This window comes from Chionomys nivalis, chromosome 8, assembly GCF_950005125.1.
Source record: "Chionomys nivalis chromosome 8, mChiNiv1.1, whole genome shotgun sequence".
Classification (NCBI taxonomy): Eukaryota; Metazoa; Chordata; class Mammalia; order Rodentia; family Cricetidae; genus Chionomys; species Chionomys nivalis.
Window position 1 is genome coordinate 21,886,480 of NC_080093.1, and position 24,928 is coordinate 21,911,407.

At 46.2% G+C, this 24,928-nt stretch overlaps 1 protein-coding gene across 2 annotated transcripts in view; it reads left to right on the plus strand.

Annotated features, from left to right (window-relative positions):
- Positions 1 to 24,928, plus strand: part of Myof (myoferlin) — a 146,060-nt gene that overhangs the window by 3,983 nt on the left and 117,149 nt on the right. For both annotated transcript variants that reach the window (XM_057777697.1, XM_057777696.1), the window contains exons 2-3: positions 19,077 to 19,132; positions 22,000 to 22,091. In XM_057777697.1, the coding sequence (XP_057633680.1) occupies positions 19,077 to 19,132; positions 22,000 to 22,091 (148 nt within the window). The remainder of the gene's footprint in view (positions 1 to 19,076; positions 19,133 to 21,999; positions 22,092 to 24,928) is intronic.

The following is a 24,928-nucleotide window of genomic DNA, read 5'->3' on the forward strand; positions in this document are numbered from 1 at the left end:
CGGGAGGGCTGGTGCTGTGGGGTTTTTTGTTTTGTTTTGTTGGTTGCTCTGCAGTCTTTTAAAGGTCACTTTGCTAGGTGGATGTTACCATGCACTTTCATGTTTCCTCTGGCTCATCCCTTGCTTCTGTGTGAAAGAATTCTCTTGGAAAGGTTTAGTGGAGAGAACCCTTGCTTGTGTGCGCCCACCCTGCTGTACCTGTACGATGTGGCAGCGTCTTATTCATAGGACCAACCCACGCCTGGGAAACATGGCTGCCTCAATCACAGTTTCCCTACCCTGTCCTTAAGATAGGGTCATTTTGCCACCACGTTTCCTGCCTTCTTACCACTCGCAGAACTTCTCCTTGTGGGTTGTCATCTGCCAACTGTCCAGATGTGCACTTGGTGATTGTTGGCTTAGCATGTAGTTTTCTGCACTCTTATGTCCCTTGGACATGTTTTAGTGTGTGAGCCTGGACATTTTTAGTGCCTCTTCCAGTTAGCACAGCCAAACTTTGTAATCTCTGCCCTCTTTTTTGTTTGTTTTGTTTTTGAGACAGGGCCTCACTATGTAGCTCTGGCTGTCCTGGACTCACTCTGTAGACCAGGTTGGCCTCAGACTCATGGAGATCTGGGTGCCTTTGCCTCCCAAGTGCTGGGATTAAAGACATATACCACTATGCCCAGCCCCAATTTAGAAAGCTTAAGGAAATCACTTCCTCTCTTTAAGAATCCTTGGGGGTGGGGGCAGGGATCAGTAATGGCCGCTCTGGAAGGAATGAGTCTGTGAGTCTTCTGATAGTGACTTGCCTGTTCTCATTCACCTGAACCCCCTGAGCCATCTCACAGGCCCCACTTGCCTGTTTCTTAGCAAGAACCACTTTATTATTTAAAATTACTATCTGAAACTTTATCATTAAAAACTTGCAAGTAAAAATCTTTAAAATTAAAAAACATTAAAATTAACCAGACTGGAAGTCTATGCATCTCAATGACTTTCACTGAATAGTTACAATAGCTAACCAAATAGTTATGATAATAACAATAAGTAAATAAGTACAATGCTGAACCAAAATCAAATAAATAAAAAGAAATTGCTATCTGCAATTTGTTTTTTGATTTTATTTTCATTTGGGGATATTGATATAGAAGCGCATGCACGTGTGTGTGTGTGTGTGTGTGTGTGTGTGTGTGTGTGTGTGTGTGTGTAAAATGACCAGGCAAAGCCGGGCGGTGGTGGCGCACGCCTTTAATCCCAGCACTCGGGAGGCAGAGGCAGGCGGATATCTGTGAGTTCGAGACTAGCCTGGTCTATAAGAGTTAGTTCCAGGACAGGCTCCAAAAACTGCAGAGAAACCCTGTCTCGAAAAACCAAAAAAAAAAAAAATGACCAGGCAAGTTGAGATAATTACCACATCAAGATTTTTTATTTCCTTGTGTGAGAAACATTCAAATTCCTGAGACATTTTCCTTCCTTCCCTCCTGTTTTCTTTTTTTTCTTGTGTGTATCTGTGTGTGTGTGCTGTGTGTGTATATAGTGTGCATGCCAGTGGCACTTGTATGGAGGTCCAAGGTCAGCCTTGAGTGGCGCCTCTCATCTCCCACTGTGGTGGCAGGTCTCTTGTTCGTGGGTGGCACACAAATTTCTGGGGATTCTTCCATCTCTTCTGTAACAGTTTGAATGATAGAATCATGCTGTATACAGCTCTATGTAAGCTGTGGAGAGTCGAACTCAGGTCCTTGTCCTTGCTCAGCAAGCGCTTTACCCACTGAGCCATCCCACACTGTCAAGAGATAATTTTTGAAAGAATTTTTAGATAAGCTTTAAGAAGCTGTGAGAGTCCATTAAGACTGGTGAAATCCGATGGGTGAAGTGTCTCGCAGGGTTCATTCTCTGTAGTCTGCGAAGGTGAGTTGCTCATATAGAATCTTGATCTACCTATGGTCCACTATAGAGTCTAGAAGATTCTTCCTGGCTAATGATGGTCATGGAGCACAGATAATTTCAAAGAACCATGGTATTGTATGGACAAATACTCAGGAAGGCCAAACTGTTTAATCTACTGAGTCATCCTCCTCGCTTCCGGGAGAAAAGGACTTGGACACTCACTATTGAAGGATGTTGGACCCGCCCTGCTGAAGCAGGGGACTGTATGTTTCCCAAAGGCACATTCTTTGGCGTTCAGTCATTTACAAAACCACAGTTGCCTTTAGAAATTAATTACCATGTCCTGTTTTTCCTTCCCTCCTCTACGACTTAGCTCACCCCAATGCCCTCAGTCAGGGGCATTGGCACTTTTCTGGTGTCTTTTCTGATTATTGATTTCTCCCTGCCCCTAGGGTTTCTAAGCCCTGTCTCAGTGGCGTGGTAGGTTTATGCCTTCGCCAGCACGTGACACACTGATATGGAGTATGCTTTTTCAGTGTGGACCATTGAAAGCAAAGGGCTGGCAGAAGATTAGACACATCATGGAGTAATAAAACCTTTGCTTGTTAATCCTAAGGGGGCCGTGGCGATTGCCCGTCTTCCTTTCTCAGGAAGAATTACACTTGAAGTTCTCTGAGGTGCTTGGTGGGTGGACCCAGGTAAGGAGCTACTTACTGCTCGACGTTCCTGAACACTGAGCATAGCTGCCTCCGAGCAGCTGCTATGCAAACAAACTGACATGTTTGCAGGCTCATACCTGGGAAGAGCCGTGAGAGGCGGCTGATGTTTGTGCTGAAAACTGGAAACACTCACTGGTCTACAACACAAATGCTGCCTGGCACACTCTGGTGTGACAGCAGCCACCTTGGTGACTTCACAGTCCACTGAACAGCTGCTCTGTTGAATAGGGGTGCACTCTGAGCACAGGTCCCACAGAGATCTCTGTGGGACATCTGTCACCTTAAGCCTTTATCAACTAACTTCTATTTGGCCATTGCAGAGCAAAGGGCCTGGGCTCTGGAGCCAGCAGAGGGAGGCCTGGATGAGAATTTTAATTGCCACTTCTTATGTCCTAATTGCTCCAGAACAGATGAAATCTTCAGTGTTTTAAATAATACTCATTTTTTTTTAAGTCAACTTGACACAAACTGAGTCAACTGGGAAGAAGGAACCTCAGCTGAGGAGTTACTTGCTTCAGACTGGCCTGTAGGCAAGGCTGTCGGGCATTTTCTTGATTAAATATTAGTGCATGAGGGGCTGGAGAGATGGCTCAGAGGTTAAGAGCATTGCCTGCTCTTCCAGAGGTCCTGAGTTCAATTCCCGGCAACCACATGGTGGCTCACAACCATCTGTAATGAGGTCTGGTGCCCTCTTCTGGCCTGTAGACATACACACAGACAGAATATTGTATACATAATAAATAAATAAATAAATAAATAAATAAATAAATAAATAAATATTAGTGCATGAGGGCCTAGCCCCTGTGGGTGCTGCCATCCCTAGGCAGATAGTCCTGAGTTATATCAGAATGCAAGCTGAGCAAGGATGGTGAGACAGCCGTAATCAGTGCTCCTTCATGGTCTCTGCTTCCCTTCCCACCTCTAGGTTTCTGCCTTGGTTTTCTTTTATGATCATTTGGGATCAGAATGTGTAAGTCAAATACACTTTCTACCCCTAAGTTGGTTTTGGTCGTAGCCTTTCTATCACAGCACCAGAAAAGCAAAGTAGAATATCCACCTAGCTCGCAGTTTACCTGTGCATCAGGTGGAAATGCAGAAGGCTGAACACAGGAATTCTAAATTTCCTCTCCGGTTGGATAAGTTGCTTTTTATGGAGTCCTACGGTGGACCAGGCAGCATAAAGAGTCAAAGAGAAAAACAGATTGAACGTGTTCTGTTCTTCTTGGCCCAGGAGCCCAACTAATTAGGACATTAAATGAGATACAAACTAAAACAAGCTTGGAAAAATTGCAATTTAAGAGTAAAAGAGGCCAGATTTGGTGGCGTATGCCTGTAATCCCGGACCTGAGAAACAGATGCTGAGGATCACTCCAAGTTTAAGGCTAGCCTGGTCTACTGAGCTGATTCCAGACCAAGCATGTATAGGGGGGGAGACCTTGTCTCAAAAATCGAACCAAGCAAACAAAAAGAATAAATAGAAAATGAAGTTTTAAGAAGATGTTGACATTTAATTTGGTCTTAATTAAAGGATAAATGGAAGTTAGGAGGCAGCTGGACAAGGTTTACATCTTAGCAACTGGGAGGCTGAGACAGGGGCGTCACAAGTTCAAGGCCTGACTGAGCTGCATAGTGAGACCCTGTGAAATAAAAAAAAAAGGGAGTGAGGGGGCTGGAGATGGCTCAGTGGTTAAGAGCATTGTCTGCTCTTCCAAAGGTCCTGAGTTCAATTCCCAGCAACCACATGGTGGCTTACAACCATCTGTAATGAGGTCTGGTGCCCTCTTCTGGACTGCAGGCATACACACAAACAGAATATTGTATACATAATAAAGAAATATTAAAAAGGGGGGGAGTGAGGGATGGAGGGAGGAGGAAGAAGGCATTCCAGGTTTTGAAGCAATCATAAAGGACAGTGAAATTGTGGGTTTATGTGGTGAAATTTAATTTAATGCCAATACTCAGGAGGCAGAGGCAGGTGGATCTCTGTGAGTTCGAGGCCAGCCTGATCTACAAAGCGAGTTCTGGAACAGCCGGGGCTACACAGAGAAACCCTGTCTGGAAAAATCAAAACCAAAATAAAAAAAAGAAAAAGAAAGAAAGAAAGAAAGAAAGAAAGAAAGAAAGAAAGAAAGAAAGAAAGAAAGAAAGAAAAAAGAGTAGTCTGGTCAGGGAGTTGTGATTCGTTGGTAATTACTGGGAAGCCTTTCCATGAACGGCATCCCCAGAGTCTGGTAGATTGCTTAGGTTTATTGATTGCGTCAAATGCTCCCTAGGGTGGAGGAAACACCTTCAGGCTGCCATTGGAAGGGAAGAGCTAATGAAAGATACTAAGGAAGCAGCCTGATTGATCCAAGTGAGGAGGAAACCACACCTCGCAGGCAAATGGGGCCCTCCTTCTTGCACTTCATCATGAAGGAATACCAGACTGACTGCCCTGAGACCAGGCAGAGTGTTTACCCTGTGGGTGAACGCAGGCTCAGTGGGGTGGCTCTGTAAGACACCCTCATGGTCATGAGGGAGGCTCCCGAAGGTCACATGGGGAGCATTTCCTCAGCCAAGTTGAAATGTGGGTCTCATTCCCTCCTTTTCCTGCACCCCTGTCCAACCTGGAAGGAAAAGGTGTCACAGTCAGGAGTCATTCTGTGAGGAGCCTATTCAGGCTTGTGCAAGGAGACGGGAGGGTTCTAAAGCTACAGAGAAACCTTACAGAGTATAGGTTATGCACACACAGAAGTCAGACGCATGTCAGGCAAGGGCCGTTGGCATTTGTCTTCTCTCTCTCTTCCCTCGAGTGAGTGATTCCTGCTGGTCCAATTGTCAGATTGGTTCACCCCAATTAGCAGTGGCCAAAGAGGGCAGCAGCCCAGGACATACAAAGCAGGTATACCGGAAGTATCTACTGCAATGTGAGCCCTGCAGACCTAGACGTTGAACCACTTGGCTCCTCTCCTTTCAGCTCAGGGAACCAGACCTGTTTTCATTCAATCACTTGACCCAGCCCTGTATAAAGAGTCCCTTCTTTATATGGTTAATGCAGTGTGTGGAAAGCCTATGGACTGGGGGGGCGGTGGTGGTAAGTTTTGCCCCGGTTTTATTACTAGGAGGTGAATATCTTTGGGCAATTACATTTCTAGCCTTCATTTCCTCATCTGTAGAATGCTGGGAAAATGTTCCCCTTCTAGGTTGTTATAAGGGGCAGTAGCAATAAAATATCTAAAACACTTTCAAGAGTGCGTCCCTTCCCCTTCCTGTGACCTCTCCTTCTCCCGTCTCTGGAGGCATGCATAGAATCCTGGGGGACATTTCTCAGGGACAGCCCAGGCTTAGTTGCTCAGAATAAGTAGGATCCCCTTTAGCTATGACTGCACCAGAATCTTTTTTCCTTTAGGTTTAAAGTCCCCCATGTTTATCTTTATAGTATATTTATAGTTTGATTGAGAGTAATATGATAAATGTTCACACACACACAAAGAGGTCAGGAATAGTTTTATATGGTAGGTTTGTTGCTTGGTTAACCCCTATGAAGCTCTATCTACATCTATACCTATAATGCTGCCTTACCACACATACACATAGAATGGTAGGTTTTATTTTTTTGGTTTTTTTCGAGACAGGGTTTCTCTGTGGCTTTGGAGCATGTCCTGGAACTAGTTCTTGTAGACCAGGCTGGTCTCGAACTCAGAGATTCACCTGCCTCTGCCTCCCAAGTGCTGGGATTAAAGGAGTGCGCCACCACCGCCCGGCTAGAATGGTAGTTTTTAAATGTTTCTGAAAATTCCTTGCAAACTTTGTTGTGAATTTTGCCTCCGACCATGGGGCGGTGTCTAATAGTCCCTATACTTTCATGCGGGCTGCCTTGCCGATTCTAGCTAACAATTAGTAAACAGCAGAACAGCTCATGCCATCCAAGGCTGTACCATCATGGGAAACATATCCACTGTCTGGGTTTCTTCTTGGGATGCTCATCTTGGGGACTGAGTCAACACACACGCCTTTAATCCCAGCACTTGGGAGGCAGAGGCAGGCGGATCTCTGTGAGTTCGAGACCAGCCTGGTCTACAAGAGCTAGTTCCAGGACAGGCTCCAAAACCACAGAGAAACCCTGTCTCGAAAAACCAAAAAAAAAAAAAAAAAAAAAAAAAAAAAGTTCAGCTGAGGTTACCATGTTGAAGAGATAACTTCTGCACAGAGAAATGCTGTCCAGGCCTTCCAGTTCTCAGGGACTGCACCAGAATCTTAAGGCTGGGCCTATGTCTGGTTATTGTTGAGAGTATTCAGGCCCTCTCTTAGGCACAAGGTTAAATTCTTTGTTTTTTTATTGGAGTGAAAGACATATAACATTTATCATCCCAGCATTTTAAAGTCGACTGTTCTGTTATGAAATATTCACGATGTTGCTCTTACCTTTAGGCTATGGTAAATAATGCCGCTATGAACAGTGGGATGTAAACATGGGCCTATGTGCGTTTTGGGGGGGGGGGCTCAGAGGTGGAATTACTGGATCCTACCATCATTTTGTTCTAATTTACTGCTGTGTCCCCCAGCAACTGCTCCACGAGCAGCGCATGGAGGTTCCATCGTCTCAGCATCCTTGACACTGTCTCAGTGAATGGGCCATGTAGGCTCGTCACAGCTTCACTTGGGGTGAACTTGCAGCTCGTTTGCCTCATTAGCACAGTTACAAGGGCTACAAGGTTATCCAATCTAGAGTTGTACTGAAGGCACATGGGAAACAGCCTTGGTCCTCTGCACAGGTCTTTCCCAGTCTGGGCTCCTCAGTCAGTGCTGAAGGTGAAAGTCACTCTGCTCTTGCCACAGAAGTATGTTGGGAGCTGAGATTAGCGTTATCCTTAAATCAGGTGCTCTCAACGTTCTCTCCTCACCCGCTGCACTCCCTGGCAGTGCCCCCTGACAGGTGTATTCCACATTTGCTAGACTGTGGGCTCGCTGTCTGCCCCTCTGTTAGACAGCACATTTCACGAACACGGGGTGTGGGTCTCTTTTCTCTAGGAACTAACTGGCTGACTGGCAGACAGGTAATAGGAAACATGTAGTAACTGAATTAATGACCTTGTCTCTTCTCATTCATCTGACCAGGGAGTCACAGACCACAGGGACAGAATGGGACCAGATCTCTGTTCCCCTAACTACAAACCTGATTTTGAGTGTTTATGACTTTGGGGGTTTTACAGACTGATTGGGATCAATGAATCTGTACCTGAGGAAGCCAGGTCTCACCAGACCACTTCCAATCTGGACCTTTACTTGTTTTATTTTGAGACAGGGTCTCTGTGTGACAGTCCTGGCTGTCCTGGAACTCATTATGTAGACCACGCTGGCCCTGAACTCACAGTGACCTGCCTGTCTGTTTCCTGAATGCTGGGATCAGAGGCCTGTGCCACTATGCCCAGCACTAGACCTGTAATCTTCAATCTCAAGAATCTCAAGTCTCTGTTTTCCCAGCTGTTGTTTTTGTTTTTGTTTTGGATTTTTGAGACACAGTTTCTCTGTAGCTTTGGAGCCTGTCCTAGAACTTGCTCTGGCTGTTCCAGGCTGGCCTCTAACTCACAGAGATTTGCCTCTCTCTGTCTCCCAAGTGATGGGATTAAAGGCGTGCACCACCACCACCCAGACCAAAGATCTTTTTTCTTTTCTTTCTTTCTTTCTTTTTTTTTTTTTTTTTTTTTTTTTTTTTTGATTTTTTCGAGACAGGGTTTCTCTGTAGCTTTGGTGCCTGTCCCGGAACTAGCTCTTGTAGACCAGGCTGGCCTCGATCTTTTTTCTTTTTTAAAGATTTATTTTTTATTTTTTTTATACATACAGTGTTCTGCCTACAATGCACACCAGGAAAGGGCACCAGATCTCATTACAGATGGTTGTCAGCCACCATGTGGTTGCTGGGAATTGAACTCAGGACCTCTGGAAAAGCAGCCAGTGCTCTTTACCTCTGAGCCATCTCTCCAGCTCCCCCCATGATCTTTTTATAAAAATGAAACAAGTTGGTGTGTCTCAGGTGTCTGGACCTAAAAGGCTGTTTATTGTCAACCCACCTCTTGAAGTCTGGCTCTCTTTGCTCATTGAGAAGTGAAAAAGCCAGTGAGCTATGTTAGGGACTAAAGAGACAGGAAGTTTGTAACTCAAGTGAGAACAACTGGAAGGAGCTGGAAGCTCTCCTTTAGAAGGCTAACCTGAGTCTAGAGAGGTTTTTACATATTAAAACAATCAATTAGTCTGCTTAAATCAGAATATTTTATTAATTTTTAAAATGTCATAGCTATTATGTTCTGTGAACCTACTGTGTGCTTCACTATCTACAGACACACTGTCCAGTAGAGCTCCTACTGTGTGCTTCACTATCCACAGACACACCATCCAGTGGAGCTTCCTATGATGTGGAAATAGTCAATCAAGATCTGCCTTGGATAGGAAGCCACTAGTCACATGTGGTTGCTGTTCACCAAAATGCAGCCACTGTGACCAAGGGACTGAAGTTTTAATGTTGATTGTAACTAATGCAAATGTACCTAATTGCATGTGGTTACCAAGGACTATAGAACCACACAGATAGCAGTGGATGACCACGGTGACTGTGAGTCCGTATCTTCCGCTTGTTCATGGTGGCTAGCACCTCCAAGTCCTGGTGACCTCATCTGTCAAATGCAGAGTGTAGTAGCCACTAGTCCACACAGCACAGGTGTGGGGATTCACACTCAGGTCGTGAGAGCGGAGATCACTGAGTGTGGACGGCTGCTGAGTCTTCTGGGGGCTTGGAGTAAATAGCCGGCCTGAGGGATCATCTTAGGTAGCTTTTCCGTCCCTTACTCCCTCAACTCCTGCACCTCCGCTGCATGTATTATTGAATCCCCGTTGTTTTCTCAGGGAAGTCTTTCATCTTCATGTCACATGCTGGGAACTTGGGCAGAGGCAGGGCCGGGTTTAATTGGATTCCAGATTGCTCTGTGAGCAGAGGTGACCGCACACAGCTATAGGCCCTGCCATCAAGTCAGGTGAATGAGTACTCCAGCCCCTCTATGAGGATTGGGTTGTTCAGTATGCTGGGGTCATTTGGATCTAGTCAGAAAGCAGGAGAAAGTTTACTGAAAACAAGATTTTTTTTTTTTTTTTAAAGAAAGGAGAGAAGGAAGAAAACCTAGCCGTCCTGCCTGAGCTTTGCCGCAGGTAAGGCAAACATTTATGACAGGCTGTGACTCAGACCCAGAGGTGACATGGCTTAGCAGTGAATCAGTTCCACTGATAAGCAAGATCAAACTATTTTATTAGCAGGAACTAAGGCCTAACTCTTATTCACCAAGTATTTCTTAAAATCTCATATTTAACTGGCAGGGTGAGGCCTCATTTTATTTTACCATAAAGTTTTATTTTTGTTTGTTCTTTTGCCTACACCATTGTTTTTATCCCAGTAGCACTACATGTGAACTAGGAAAACAGTTCTACCTCCTTCCCTCCCTCCCTCCCTCCCTCCCTCCCTCCCTCCCTCCCTCCCTCCCTCCCTCTTTCCTGCCTGCCTCCCTTCCTCCCTCCCTCCCTCCCTCCCTCCCTCCCTCCCTCCCTCCCTCCCTCCCTCCCTCCCTCCCTCTTTCCTGCCTGCCTCCCTTCCTCCCTCCCTCCCTCCCTCCCTCCCTCCCTCCCTCCCTTCCTTCCTTCCTTCCTCCCTTTCTTCCTTCCCTCCCTCCCTCCCTCTTGCCTTCCTTCCTTCCTTCCTTCCTTCCTTCCTTCCTTCCTTCCTTCCTTCCTCCCTTTCTTCCTTCCCTCCCTCCCTCCCTCCCTCCCTCCCTCCCTCCCTCCCTCCCTCCTTCCCTTCCTTTCTTTTTTCAAGAAGGGTTTCTCTGTGTAACAGCCCTGGCTGTCCTGGAACTCTCTCTGTAGACCAGGCTGGCCATGAACTCACAGAGATCCACCTGCCTCTGCCTCCTGAGTGCTGGGATTAAAGGCGTGCACCACCACTGCCTGGCCTGCTATCTTCCTTCTAATAAACAATATAAGAAGTTATGTTTCTGCTCATCCTTCCTCATCGCCTGCATCCTCCCCGTCTCTGCCTCTTGGTGGCATCTTCTTGGGCCTTAAAAGCATGAATTATTCAATAACTATGAGTGAGGGATGCTATGTCAGGTATCACCGTAGCTCTTCAGATCATGGGGAGCAAGCTGGGCTTATACTCTCCCCACAGGCAGCCTGTAGACTATGCTGTTAGCAGAGCAGAGTCTGATGAATGAGCTGGAAAAGTTCTCCTCGCGTTGATGACGAGAGCTTGACAACTGTTATCTACTGTGTAACAGTTTCACATCTGTTACCTTCATTTTAATTCATTTATTTTATCACTGAAGATATGTAGGTTTTTGTTTGTTTGGTTTTGGTTTTTGAAGACGGAGCTTCTCTGTGTAGCCCTAGCTGTCCTGTCCTGTAGACCAGGCTGGCCTCAGACTCACAGAGATCCACTTTTCTCTGCCCTTCCAAGTGCTGGGATTATAGGTGTGCACTGCCAACCACAGCTCTAAAGTCTTTCTCTAAATTGTGCTGGTGGTGTGTCTGTTTGTACATGGGTACAGGCAGGGAGGTGTGCTTGACGAGCATGTTGGCTGCAGGAGGACACTGCGCATCCTCTATTGCTCTCCACCATATCCCTTTGAGGTGGTCCCTCACTGAACCTTGCGGGTTTTAGGCTAGGTTAGATTGGGAGCCCCCACACTGTTCCCATCTTCCTAGCTTCTAGGGTTACAGGTATGTGCAGACACATCCATTTTATTTTTCTTTTCTTTTTTTTTTTTTTTTTTTTTTTTGGTTTTTCGAGACAGGGTTTCTCTGTGGCTTTGGAGCCTGTCCTGGAACTAGCTCTTGTAGACCAGGCTGGTCTCGAACTCACAGAGATCCGCCTGCCTCTGCCTCCCGAGTGCTGGGATTAAAGGCGTGCGCCACCACCGCCCGGCCCATTTTATTTTTCTTAAGTTCCAATCTCAACTCCTGCCCTGGGCCTTCTCTTCAGCCCAGAAGTGAAATCTTTCAGAGCTGGAGAAATGGTTTTGGATAGAGTGGGGTAACTCCCTAGGCGAGCATCTCATAGCCGGTCCCAGGTAGAGCTGGGGCTCCACAGTGCACTACCCTCTGGGAAGGCTGTTGCTTCTTATGCAGAGCTGAGTGAGTCTCAGACACATCTGCTCTGTCTGCTCATGACTGACCTTCTCCTCCCCTCGGCTCTTTCGGCACTCTTTTTCTTCCAAAGGAGAATCCTGGTACAGTGGGTTTTTGTTTTGTTTTGTCTCTCTCTGCAGCCCTGGCTGTCCTGGAGCTTTGTAGGTAGACCAGGTTGGCCTCTAACTCACAGAGATGCCCCTGCCTTCACCTTCCAAGTTTCTAGGATCAAAAGTGTGAACCACCATGCCTGGCACCGGGCTCTTTTCTACCATTGCATTTTTTTTTTTTTTTTTGGAATCTCAGCCCTTGGGTTTCTTACCCTACCGGGGTCAGAGCCTGGGCACTGGGCCCTTCCGTCTGCACACTTCTGACCTCCAAAGCCTTATCTGAGACTCCTGGTGCTATCTACAGGAGTGGCCTGGTTTGAAGAAGCCCTTCCTCCAACGCGGTGTCCAAAGCCATTTCATGGGTGTGGTATTATTTGTTGTTCAGAGCCCTTGGAGCTGCTGGGGCACATTTCTGTTTTTGCAAGTGAGGTGGGCACGCGCCTCAGCAAGACTGAGGGAGAGCAGAGCTGTGTGGCCAGGAAGAGGCAGAGAAGGAAGAGAACCTGGATTTGTATTTGGGTTCATAGTCTGGGCATGACCTTTCCCACAGCTCAGGGCACAGCAGGTTCTCTATCTGTATCGGATCTCTCACTTTAATTCTACACAATGTTCCGTTCTAGGCTCCACTGACAATGAGCAGCCCACCTCCACCCCGGACTCCTCAGATCTCCCACTAACAGCTAGCCAGCTGACTTAGGAGCTAGAAGCCACAGCCAACCACAGCACAGGAAAGAGGGCTGAGATTGTTTTAAATTGCTGGCAATGGTGAGACCCTCCTCAGAGATAAGATGACCTGTGGTATGAGATATTGCCTATTGTGGAGCATGGGGGCTGAGGCTTAGGGTAAATTCGGTCATTTTTTTTTTCACCAAGGAGTAACAAGATCTGATGATCATAATTTCTACTCTGCTTTTGTTTTCAAAATTCTCTTCTGGGGTTATTTGACCTCCTCTTGGTACGATGTCTTGGGTAGAGACTGGCTGAAGCAGTTACTAATTCTGATTCACAGAGCTTCCCATGATCTCAGGCACATTTTTGTTCTTTCATTTGATTCTTGGGCTCTTAATGTTCCCCTTTTACAGAGGTTCTGGGCCCCCTAAGAGTCAGGTCCTCAGCTGGCCTGGATGAAAGTTTGCTAAGGACCACCATGGATTCACTCTCTAGCAAATTATGTCTCAGAAACATTCCAGTCAGAAACCAGCAGGAACTGAAACTTGTGCATTCAAATAAACTGTTTAACTTTATTGTGTCTTGGAATGAAGGTGGTGAGAACAGGTTAGGCAGGTATCTCTGTGAGAGAGAGACAGAGACAGAGAGGCAGAGAGAGGACACAGTGCTTACTTAGCATGCAGAAAGCCCTGGGTTCAAATTCTGCATAAAGGCATATATGTATGTAATCCCAGAATGTAGGCAAACTATATATCAAGTTTGTGGTCAGTCTGGGATATGTGAGACCCTGTCTCAAACACTAAAATTAAACTTAAAAAAGAACAGGTGACCTCTTACACCCTACAGGTGTCTGGCAGGTTATAAATCTACACGAGGAAGCTGGTTCTCCTGAATATTAGATACCAAGGCTCACTAATGGAGACATCTAGATAGAGTAGCAGGAAGCAGCTCATATGGCTGGGAAGTCCTGAGAAAGACATGGGTTGCTGGGCTCCTCAGCCTACAGGGGTTTCTCAGTGTGCAGGCTTAGAAGTGAAGCTGACTTGGGGCAAACGACTATCCTGCTCTTTTCCCGGTAGGAAGCCTGGGGCAAATTAATTAACATCTCCTGCTTTTATTCCTTCATCTATAAAATGGGCACTCTAGTACCCTGGTAGTAAGGTTAGGCATGGGTGTAAAGTGCCCACACAGAGTGGAGGCTCACATATAAAATCAGCCTACTAGCCGGGCAGTGGTGGCGCACGCCTTTAATCCCAGCACTTGGGAGGCAGAGGCAGGTGGATCTCTGTGAGTTCGAGACCAGCCTGGTCTACAAGAGCTAGTTCCAGGACAGGAACCAAAAGCTACGGAGAAACCCTGTCTCGAAAAATCCAAAAAAAAAAAAAAAAAAAAAAAAATCAGCCTACTACCAGTGGGGTTGGATACCATTCCCCAACTGGGCTTTAAGAGGGGGCTTTTGTGAGTCTTTCAGATGGCCAGGGTTCACTGCTAGTCTAGGGTTTTATTCAGGAGCTCACAACCCAAAAGGCCATCTCAGAGGCCCGTGGGGCATTGGGCTTTAGACGCAGGAGCAGGAACCCAGGCTGCTTTGGCCTGGGGTGTTCCTGTGTCTGTGTTATCAGCTGTCTCAGAAATGCACAAAGCTCCTTCTCTTCCTATAGCGGTTGCGGTTTGGCCCCAAAGCATTTTCCTTGAACTCGTTTGGCAACATCTTTCTGAAGCACTGGAGCAGCCAGGGTTGGGATGAAAAAGTCAGGCATGCCTCCAGAGAGCTCCCCCGGGTGGCTTGGCCAGGACTGCCCTTAACTCCTGGGGACTGAGAACTGTCCCTTGCCCCACTACAGACAGCTCTGGCCCCTGGTTCTTGTGGGACTGCCCCATCCTTGTGGTTGCCAGGCTGACTGACAATCAGGACAGTCACTGCCCATGCACCACTTGCCCTAGGTGGTCACTGAGATCAGAAATGGAGCCGTGAAGGACTGTCCCTTGCTTCACTGAGCACTTCCTGTCCCTTGGGGCCCTGGGCCCTGGGAATGTCCTAGAGAAGGTAAAATGGGGTGCTGCCCTGGTATCTTAATGAGAAACACTAGTGGCTGCTGTTTGCTCAAAGCTGAGACTCAGCACTGTAGACTTGGTATTCATGCTCTCTTTTAATCACTAAGGCAACCCTACTCATCACACTTAGGCACACCTGAGAAGTTCAATCACACAAACCATGGAGAAGCTACTCACCAACAGTCTGTGAGCACCTGCATAACAGTATTAATATATAGTATAGTTGTGACCTTCAAGGAGGCCTATTCTTTTCTTTAAAAGGTATTTTAACAGTTATTCCCCCCCCTTTTTTTTTTAAAGTTTATTCTTCTCAGCCAGGCAGTGGTGGTGCACGCCTTTAATCCTGGCACTCAGGAGGCAGAGACAGGTGGAGGTCTGTGAGTTTGAGGCCAGCCTGGTCTACAGAGAGAGGTCCAGAACAGGCTTCAAAGCTATAGAGAAACCCTGTCTTAAAAAAACAAAACAAAAAAATTATTATTCTCCCATAAAATACATCCTAAGCACATCCTCCCCTCCCTCCACTCCTCCCAGCCTCCTCCCAACCTCCCGTCCAGGACTCACTCTTTAAGATTGATTTTTAAGCCGGGCGGTGGTGGCGCACACCTTTAATCCCAGCACTCGGGAGGCAGAGGTAGGCGGATCTCTGTGAGTTCGAGACCAGCCTGGTCTACAAGAGCTAGTTCCAGGACAGGCTCCAAAACCACAGAGAAACCCTGTCTCGAAAAACCAAAAAAAAAAAAAAAGATTGATTTTTATTATTTGTATGCATCTGTTTATATGCTTGTGTGCATGCGTGTGTGTGTATCCGTGTCTATACACATGAATGCGAGTGCCTGCAGAGGCTGGAGGTGTTAGGTCCCCTGAGAACTGGAGTTACTTATGGTTGTGTGCTGTCCGACGTGGGCGCTGAGAATGAAGCTCAGGTTCTCTGCAAGAGCAGTCAGCACTCTTAACTGATGAGCTGTCTTTCCAGGGCCAAGGCTACCGAATGAAAATAAACAGGAGCCAAGCGCCAGCGTCCATGTCTCTCTGGCTCCCGACGGCAGGAGCAGTGTGACCAACCCCCAGTCTAGCTCTTGCTGCCATGATAGACTGTCTCTGGACTGTACACCAAAATGAACTTTTCCTTTGCTTTTGTCACAGCCACAAAAAAGTAACCAATAGCCAGGCGGTGGTGGCGCACGCCTTTAATCCCAGCACTTGGGAGGCAGAGGCAGGCGGATCTCTGTGAGTTCGAGACCAGCCTGGTCTACAAGAGCTAGTTCCAGGACAGGCACAGGCTCCAAAACCACAGAGAAACCCTGTCTCGAAAAAACCAAAAAAAAAAAAAAAAAAAAAAGTAACCAATAGAGAGAGTAAATCTCTGTTCAGACTCAACCGATTGTAAAATATCAACTTAACCTGAGCATCCCGGCTGGCCTCTGTATACAACTGGAGCAGGCTGGTCAGCCTCAAGTTCTCTCTCAGGCCTTGTCTGCAGGGTTTGTCCTGGATTCATTCCTGTGGCCCTGATAACATAGCCTGACAAACTCTACAAAGAGGAGAAAGGGCATGCCATAGATTACAGCTCCAGGTTGCTGTCCATTGTTAAGTATGGCGACAGGAACTTGAAGCAGCTAGTCATAACACATCCATGGTCAAAGGCCTCAAGAAGTTAATGCTGCTGGCTTGCTTTCTTTCTCTACTTTATACACTTCAGGATCTCTTACCTAGGGAAAACTTCCAGACGTCTTGGTCTTCCCATAACAGTGAATTTAATAGGCGAGTCCTCCACAGGCACACCCACAGCTCAAGCCAATATACACATTCCCTTGAGACTCTTCCCGGGTGATTCCTGGCCGTGTCAAGTTGAGTTAACCATCACAGGGTCTGACACAGTGAAAAGAGCTAATGGCCAGCAAAGAAATTATCCTGTGAAAACAGACAGGGGTTGTCTGGGTCTCTGGCACGGAGACTGGCAGACCGCTTCAACTTTCCAGAGCTGAGTCGGAGGCAGGCTTCACTAATCAGAACACAGGAAACGTCCTGAAGAATGCCTCTAGCTGTGGTCCAGGGTGTTCTGCTTTTGCATCTGTTGTTTTGTTCTGCGATGAAAGTGCTCAGTTCCTTTCCAAAGGAAGGAACCATTATCTTACTAACTGCAGAGGTGGCAGCCCACAGACGTAGGTGATGGGGAGACGGGAGAGGGCATTTCCGGCTATTTAATCTGATGTCCAGAGTCTGCCACTCTGACCTTTGGTAGGAAGAAAAGAGGCAAAATACACTGAATAGAATAAATACCTGCCTGTGGCTACTGATAAGAACTTTTTTTTTTGGACTCAGACTAGGCCTGGCTAGAAGCCTTCTTCCTAGCTCTGTGATCTAGGTAGTGTTCATGAAAGGAGCCTATAGAAGCTCAGCAATACCTGGCTCTCGCTGAGCCCCCTGTCTCCACCCCCAAGGCAATGCTTTTGGTATGTCTGTCATGTGACCAGCCTGGCATCTACTGGAAGTTCCAGGTGAATAGCTCCACCTGGCCTGTGGTCAGCCAGCTTCTGCTTAGCTTCCCTGAAAAGCCATTGTTCTCAGCATCTGCCTGGGTCATGTGCTCAGCGGCATATATCGGACGTTTTTTTTTTTTTTTTAAGTTTTTCGAGACAGGGTGTCTCTGTGGTTTTGGAGCCTGTCCTGGAACTAGCTCTTGTAGACCAGGCTGGTCTCGAACTCACAGAGATCCACCTGCCTCTGCCTCCCAAGTGCTGGGATTAAAGGCGTGCGCCACCACCGCCCGGCCTGTATCGGACATTTTGGGGGATAAACTTAGTTTTCCTTGTTGGATTGTGAACTTCTGGATGTCCTTAAGGCTGGATTCTAAAATCCTCTTTCCTTTATCGCTTGTATCAGTCAAATGAAACAGCGTGGAATTCAAGGCTCACATTGTGTCTGGCTAGAACCTTTCTATACAGCCCTAATCTCCTTTGCTTCCAGCCAACGGTGCTGACATCACCTTTCTTCCTCTGAATTTTCCTTTTCCGTACTCCTTGGATGGCAACTGAAATCATCCTGCCCTCCTCAGTGACCTCTGGGCACACCCCCAGTAGGCCACCCCCAGGTCCAGTTCAACACCTGGCAAGTGCTATTTAAAAAAAAAAAAAGTCAATTTGCTGGGTGGAGGAACGAAGGAGTGGATTAATGTCTGTGGGAGACCTCACTTGGAGAATCGTCGCTGTGAGGTGCCTTGGCCTGAGCTGGCTGGTCATTTCTCCCATGGTTTCTCTTCCTCTAGGAGGGAAGCTTTGGAAAGAAAGCCAGTTGGACCATGTGAGGCCCACTCAAGCGGAAAAGTTAATGTTTAGCAGAGCGAAGTTCCTGACTCACAGTATTGCTATGCTGAGGTCTTGGAAGAACGAGGTGGTTAGGCCCTCAGCCGGCTGTGTGTTGGGAGCAGAAGTGATGTGGCAAGCGGCTGAACAGAACCCACCTCCCCCACATTCCTCAGCAGCAGGGCAAAAGCAATGGTTATGCGTGACTTCAAAGTGTGGCTGCCAAGGCACCCTGCCTAGGTTCAAATCAGAACCATACCACTTAGTGACTGGGTGACTTTGAATATGTTGTTAGCCTCATTTGCCTTAGCTGTGAAGGGAGGTATGACAAAGGTAATAATAAAAAATACACTGTTTCCAAGGAGATGAGATGATGCTTTTAATGCATATGGTACTCAGAGGCAAGCATTTATCTTGGTAAGTTTGGAGGACCGACACAGGAGCCTTAAGAAAACTACTCGAGGCTAGATTCACCCATTTTCTCATTAAGGCACAGACACAGAGAAAAAAGATCTTAGGTCTCAAAAGGTGGTCCAGTAGTGAAGGGAACCTCCAAGTCCTCCACTGGTCGTCAACAAAACTGCTTTCTGGGTGAGTGTGTGGATGAGGCTTTGGGAGGGAGCCCAGCTTAACTGCTAAGCCATGATTTTGTCTTACCAACTTTGGAGCAGCGAGGGCTTCAGGGTTGAAATCTCAGGTCCCACTGCCAACTGTGAGCTCATTGTATCACATTCCATCCTCGGTGTGTTCAACTCTAGAATGGCCATCCCCGTGTCTCAAAGGTCAGTCCCCAGCCGGGCGGTGGTGGCGCACGCCTTTAATCCCAGCACTTGGGAGGTAGAGGCAGGTGAATCTCTGTGAGTTCGAGACCAGCCTGGTCTAAAAGAGCTAGTTCCAGGACAGGCTCCAAAGCCACAGAGAAACCCTGTCTCGAAAAACCGAAAAAAAAAAAAAAAAAGAAAAAAGGTCAGTCCCCTTGGGTTCTTTCCACAACAAAGTGGAAATGCCAGTTGGGAGGCCTGAGTGAGAGAGGTGGAGCTGAATCCTTATTTCTTGGAAACTGACTCAGGTGCTCCCCACAGCTGCCAGACAAAGGGGTAAACGGTGGCATGAGAGGCTCTAAGAATGGTTTTTTATGGGCGTCAACTAGATTCTACATGAATTATTTCTAGTTGATCGAATCTCTTACTTTTTTGTATTTGCAGATGAGAAGAAGAAAACAAAGAAAGTTGATAATGAACTCAACCCGGTCTGGAATGAGGTGACTGCATTGCGTTTTTTCAACTTTCTTTTAAAGGATAAGCTTCGTCCAGTTGCCCTCTTGGGTTGGAGGCTAATGCTCTTCTTTGGAAGAAAATCTCTGTGCAACCCCCCATCCATTCCAATTCCCTTCTTCCCCCTCAAGGATCAGAGCAGCTCAGTGATGGCCTGGCTTGTGCCCATTTCCTGAACACCAGAGACGTGTGTACAGAGCCTGTGCAGGAGGGAGGAGTCCTAGCCTAGCTCACTAGCTTGACTTATGACCCCATCCACTTCTTTAGCACAACAGTGAACACTAGAACATCTCCAGTCTCGGAGAGCTCCTTGTAAAACCATGTGTGCATGCCATTTATTAAAAGACAAGCCCTTGGTACTTGATACTTCAAGTATCTAGCTGAGTGATGGAATTTACTGATTTCTGTGACAAAAATAAAGTTCTCTAATAGAAATCATAGGACTTCAGGTAAATATTTGTCTTAGTTGAGTTTCTATTGCTATGATAAAACATCATGATCAAAAGCAACCTAGGAAGGAAAGGGTTTATTTCTTTCAGCTTGTAGCTTCCATCAGGAAAGTCAGGACAGGAACTCAAGCAGGGCAGGAACCTGGAAGTAGAAACTAGCAAAGACCACAGAGCAATGATTCTTCTAACTTGCTCCTCATGGCTTGCTTAGCTTCCTTTCTTATAGTACCCAAGACCACCAGCCCAAGGGTGGCACACAGTAAGAGGGCCCTCCCACATCAACCACCTCTCTAGAAAACACACTGCAGGCTTACCTGTAGGCCAGTCTGGTGGGGATATTTTCTCAATTGAGGTTCCCTCTTCCAAAATTACTCTGGCATAGCTGGGCATAATGCTGCACACCTTTAATCCCAGCACTTAGGAGACAGAGGCAGGTGGATTTCTGTGAGTTCAAGACCAGCCTGATCTACCTAAATGTCAGTTCCAGGATATTCAGGTATCTAGAGAGAAACCCTCCCCACCCTCTCTCAAAAATCTACTTAAAAAAAAAAAACAAAAACAAATTGACTCTGACTTGTGTCGTGTTGGCATTAAACTAACTAACCTAGCATTGCAAAAGGAAGTTTAAGTTAACTCTCTAGAAGAGTGGTTCTCAACCTGTGGGTTATGACCCAGATAGGAGCCAAATATCAGATACCTGCATATCAGATATTTACATTATAATTCATAACAGTAGCAAAACTACAGTTATGAAGTAGCAATGAAGATAATTTTATGGTTGGGGATCACATGAGGAACTGCATTAAAAGTCACAGCATTAGGAAGGTTGAGAACCACTGCTCTAGAAACAAGTAGTTAACTTCTACATGTATCAATAGTTGCTTTCTCAATGAACAAATCTGATGTCTGAAATACTATTATGTATTATAATTTAATTATTTCCTATGCTATTTCTTCTTACTATCATATCCCAAGCATGTATTAGTATCATTTGACTCAAAAGTATTTTCATGACTATGTAATATTCTGCTTAAGAGAAACCGTGTAGCTTATTTACACCCTGACACACACTGTTGACTTTGCATTTATTTTATAAGTGGCTCGGAGTTTAGTGTTTTAGAGACAGATGAAACATTTCATTTTCCCCGCAGAGTAGGATTTTCCCAGTCTGACTAATTTTTTGATGACCAGTCCCATTGTTTCTTTCAAAAGCCGGGCTGAACCTTCCTGGACCACAGCAATGTCTTTGTTGTTGTTCCTGAATCATCAGAGGGAGACTTCCCTTTCACCCATCCCAAATTATTCCCTCTGCCAACTGGCTTTAATAAGTCTAAATATAAGGACCATATCTGGGCATCAGTGAGGTGAAGCTGTGAAGCCTCTTGAAGCCTCTGTGGGAAACCACGCAGGTCTGCAGGCTGTGAGGAAGTCTACCCTCTTTAACTCACAACACAACCACTGGAGCTTAAGACCTGTGAGAGCAAGAAGCCCCTGGTACCTTGTGTGCTCCTAGCACTTGGCACAGAGCGCCAAGGATAAAACAAGGCAAAACCATATTTGCATGCTGCCATTGCTTCTGAGTTGTACCAATCTGACATGACTCTTAATCCGCATGACCCAAGGAGAAAGGTTTGTTTTCATGTGTGGTCATTATCCACCTTAACTCCATTTTGTTTCCAAGGTGTTTTCCCCCTTCATTTTGCAAATGTAGTGAACAAGTAAGCATCTTACCTGCTGTTTTGTGGCTGAACCTAAACCTCAGTGAAATGCTAGCCCCACACTCCTTGGGATTGGTGGGTGTATTCTCAATTCTCATAGGAACTGTGAGACAACCTTCTTCTATCCCAAAGTCATACAAAGAGGCTCAAATTGCTTACTTTGAATAATCAGTTGATTATCTAGTCAATCAAAGGCATTCATGGTATGTTGTTAATTCTTTTGCATCTATTATTAGAAAGTAAGTTACTGAATTAAAGTGAGAAGCTGAGAAAAAAAAAAAACAACTGTATAAATCACAGCCCTGACCACAATGGGGCTCACAGTAAGAGCTAATGAGTCTTAGAAGAAAGGTTTCTGGCTTATTCATTACTCAATAATAATGCCTAAAAGAGCAGGGTTTAAAAATAACCATTAAAGGAAGTATTTTCTCAACAGTTTTGGTAGGCGTTAAGTTCATTTTCTGACCATGAGTCAGAGGTTTGGTGACCCAGCTATAGCCCTAAAGATCTAGAAAATGAGAAGCCAGGAGTGGCCCCCACATTCCCTGAATCTCTGTCTAGTCTGCCTTTTCATCACCCAAACTATAGAACTTAGTAACTCAAAAGATTGCTAGTGAAGATTACTGCCCAGTATATCTTATATTCTGTTTAATGGCCTTTTTGTTTTCCTAACCTTTCTGTGAACAGATTTTGGAATTTGACTTGAAGGGGATACCACTGGACTCTTCATCTTCCCTTGTGATTGTTGTCAAAGATTTTGAGACAATTGGACAAAATAAGTAAGTAACTTCCAGAGACTCTATCATTTTACATATTGTGGTGCTTTGAATATTGGCCCCCATAATTTCACAGGGAGTGGCACTCTAGGAGACATGGCCTTGTTGGAGTGGGCATGGCTTTATAGCAGGAGGTGTGTCGCTGTGGGAGCAGGCCTTGAGTTTTCTATGCTCAGGATACTGCCCAGTGGCTCAGCTGATTTCCTGTTGCTTACAAGATGTAGCACTCACTCTTAGCTCCAGCACCACATCTGCCTGCACACTGCCGTGCTCCCCATCATGATGATACTGGGCTGAACCTCTGAAACTCTAAGCAAGCCACCCCAATTAAATGTTTGCTTTATAACAGTTGCCATGGTCATAGTATCTTTTGACAGCAATGAAAACCCTAACACACATATTATGTTGCTATTATTTGTTTTGTTGAATTAAATATTATGGCATTTTTACTAAGAAATTGCAGTATTTTTTTAACATGCTAGTGTTTTAGTTCCATGTCCTCATGTTCCTACCTCTTCATGAGCCACGTGAGCAGAGTGCAGCAGCCAGTGATGGGCGGGGCCAGTGCTGCAGCCAGTGAGGGGCGGGGCCAGTGCTGTAGCCAGTGAGGGGCGGGGCCAGTGCTGCAGCCAGTGAGGGGTGGGGCCAACTCTGTGCTTTCAGTGATAACAGGAGCCACAGTTACTCAGTCACACACCTTTGCCCCAGTGTCTACAGTGTTCAACACTCAGCGGTCATCAGTCTGTCTCATGCCTTCTTTGCCAACTGTACCTCTTACCTCTTGTCTCAGCTCTACTATCTGAGTTGCAGCCACATTAGCTGTAACAAAGATCTTTTCTCTGTGTGTGCTTTGCTGGTGTACGTGTGTGTGTGTGTGTGTGTGTGTGTGCGCGCGCACGCACATGTGGGCATGCACGCATGCAAAAGCAGGCACAGGCACATGTGCCACAGTATGCATGAAATCAGGGGACGACTTGTGGGAGACAGCTGTCTCCTTTCACCACACACACACGCACGTGTGTTATGCATTCCCCAGTCAGACACATGTGGAGGCCAAGGGCAAGTATTTCTCAATTGCTTCACTACTTTATTTTATTTTTTAAATTTTTTTTTTAAATATCTATTTATTTATTTGTTATGTATACAATATTCTGTCTGTGTGTATGACTGCAAGTCAGAAGAGGGCACCAGACCTCATCACAGATGGTTGGGAGCCACCATGTGGTTGCCGGGAATTGAACTCAGGACCTTTGGAAGAGCAGGCAAAGCTCTTAACCACTGAGCCATCTCTCCAGCCCTTTATTTTTTAAATTTTTATTTGTTCTTTTTGACTTTCACATCATACATCTCAATTCCATTAATCTCCTCATCCCTTTGTATCTGCCCTCTGCTCTTGCAACTTCCCCTCTCCCATGAAATAAAGTAAAGTAAAATGTAAGAGAAAAGAAAAAGAAAAAGAAAGAAAGAAAAATCTCACCATGGAAGCTGTAGTGTGACACAGTAACACAGTATACCCTTTGTCCACATATTGTTACTTATAAGTGTTCATTGAACTCATTGGTTTGTTTTGAGGTCTCTGGTTTCTGCTATACTATTGATTCTGGGCTCTGACTGGGACTCCTCTTAGTTATTCTGTTGTTGCCCTGTGTCGTGGAGATCCCGCAGCTTTGGATCTGCAGGACCAGCCCATGCATGTGCTCCAGCAGATCACAGATCGGGTGGATATTGAGGTGGGCCAACTCATAGCCCTGGTTCTGGGACTAGGTGGTTGCAGGGTTGTTCAGGCCACAGCTCTCCCCCATCCTCACCACTAGGGTGAGCTCTCCAACACTGCCCTGGTTAGTTCACCCTAAACAACAAGGAGCAAGGGGTATGGCCGGTTCTCCTGCTTTCATGCCCTCAGGGCAGGCTCACCCACACCAGCTCCACTGTGTTGCCCAGGCAAGGTTCAGGGTCAGCTCTCCTGAGTGCTGTAGATGGTAAAGGGAAAGGACAGATGTCTTGTTCTCATGACCTCAGGGCCAGCTCTCCCATTTGCCACAGTAACATACACACACACACACACACACACACACACACGCATCTCTCCCTCACCCACTATGGCAGATGAGGCAGATGGGACCAGTTCTCCCATAATCACATTCTTACCCCTACCCCGACAATAGGGTCAACTCTACTGTGCCGCCCCGGTGAGGTAAAGGACCTTCTCTCCTGTGTAAATGGATACTGCTTGTTCATTTCCTGGTTTTCCAGACCCAAATAATCACACAGAAACTACTACTAATTACAACACTGCCTGACCTATTAGCTCAGGCTTCTTAATAACTAACTCTTACATCTTAAATTAACCCATTTCTATTTATCTGTGTATCAGCATGAGGCTGTGGATTACTAGGTAAGGTTCTGGTGTCTTCCTCCTTCAGCAGTTGCATGGCATCTCTCTGATTCCATCTGCTTTCTCTATCTCTGTTCTGATTTCCTGCCTGGCTTTACTCAGCTAAGCCGTTGGCTGGGACAGCTTTATTCATCAACCAATAGAAGCAACACATATCCAGAAGGACATCCCACATCACTCCTGAGTGCTGTAGCTGGAGAGGGGCAGAACCAATTCTCCCTAGTGTTACAGCCAGTGAAGAGGGGGACAAATCTGTGCAGCCCTATCCTGTCAATGGTAACAGGAACCATGGACATCAACACAGACAGTGGCTGAAGCAGGACCACAGACCCGACATGGGACTTGGCAGTAGCCCAGACATGAACATCACCGTAGCCCTGGGTAGCAAAGAAGCTGCCCACCTCAGCCCACTCCTCACCACCTCACCTCTTCAGATCTGTCTCTC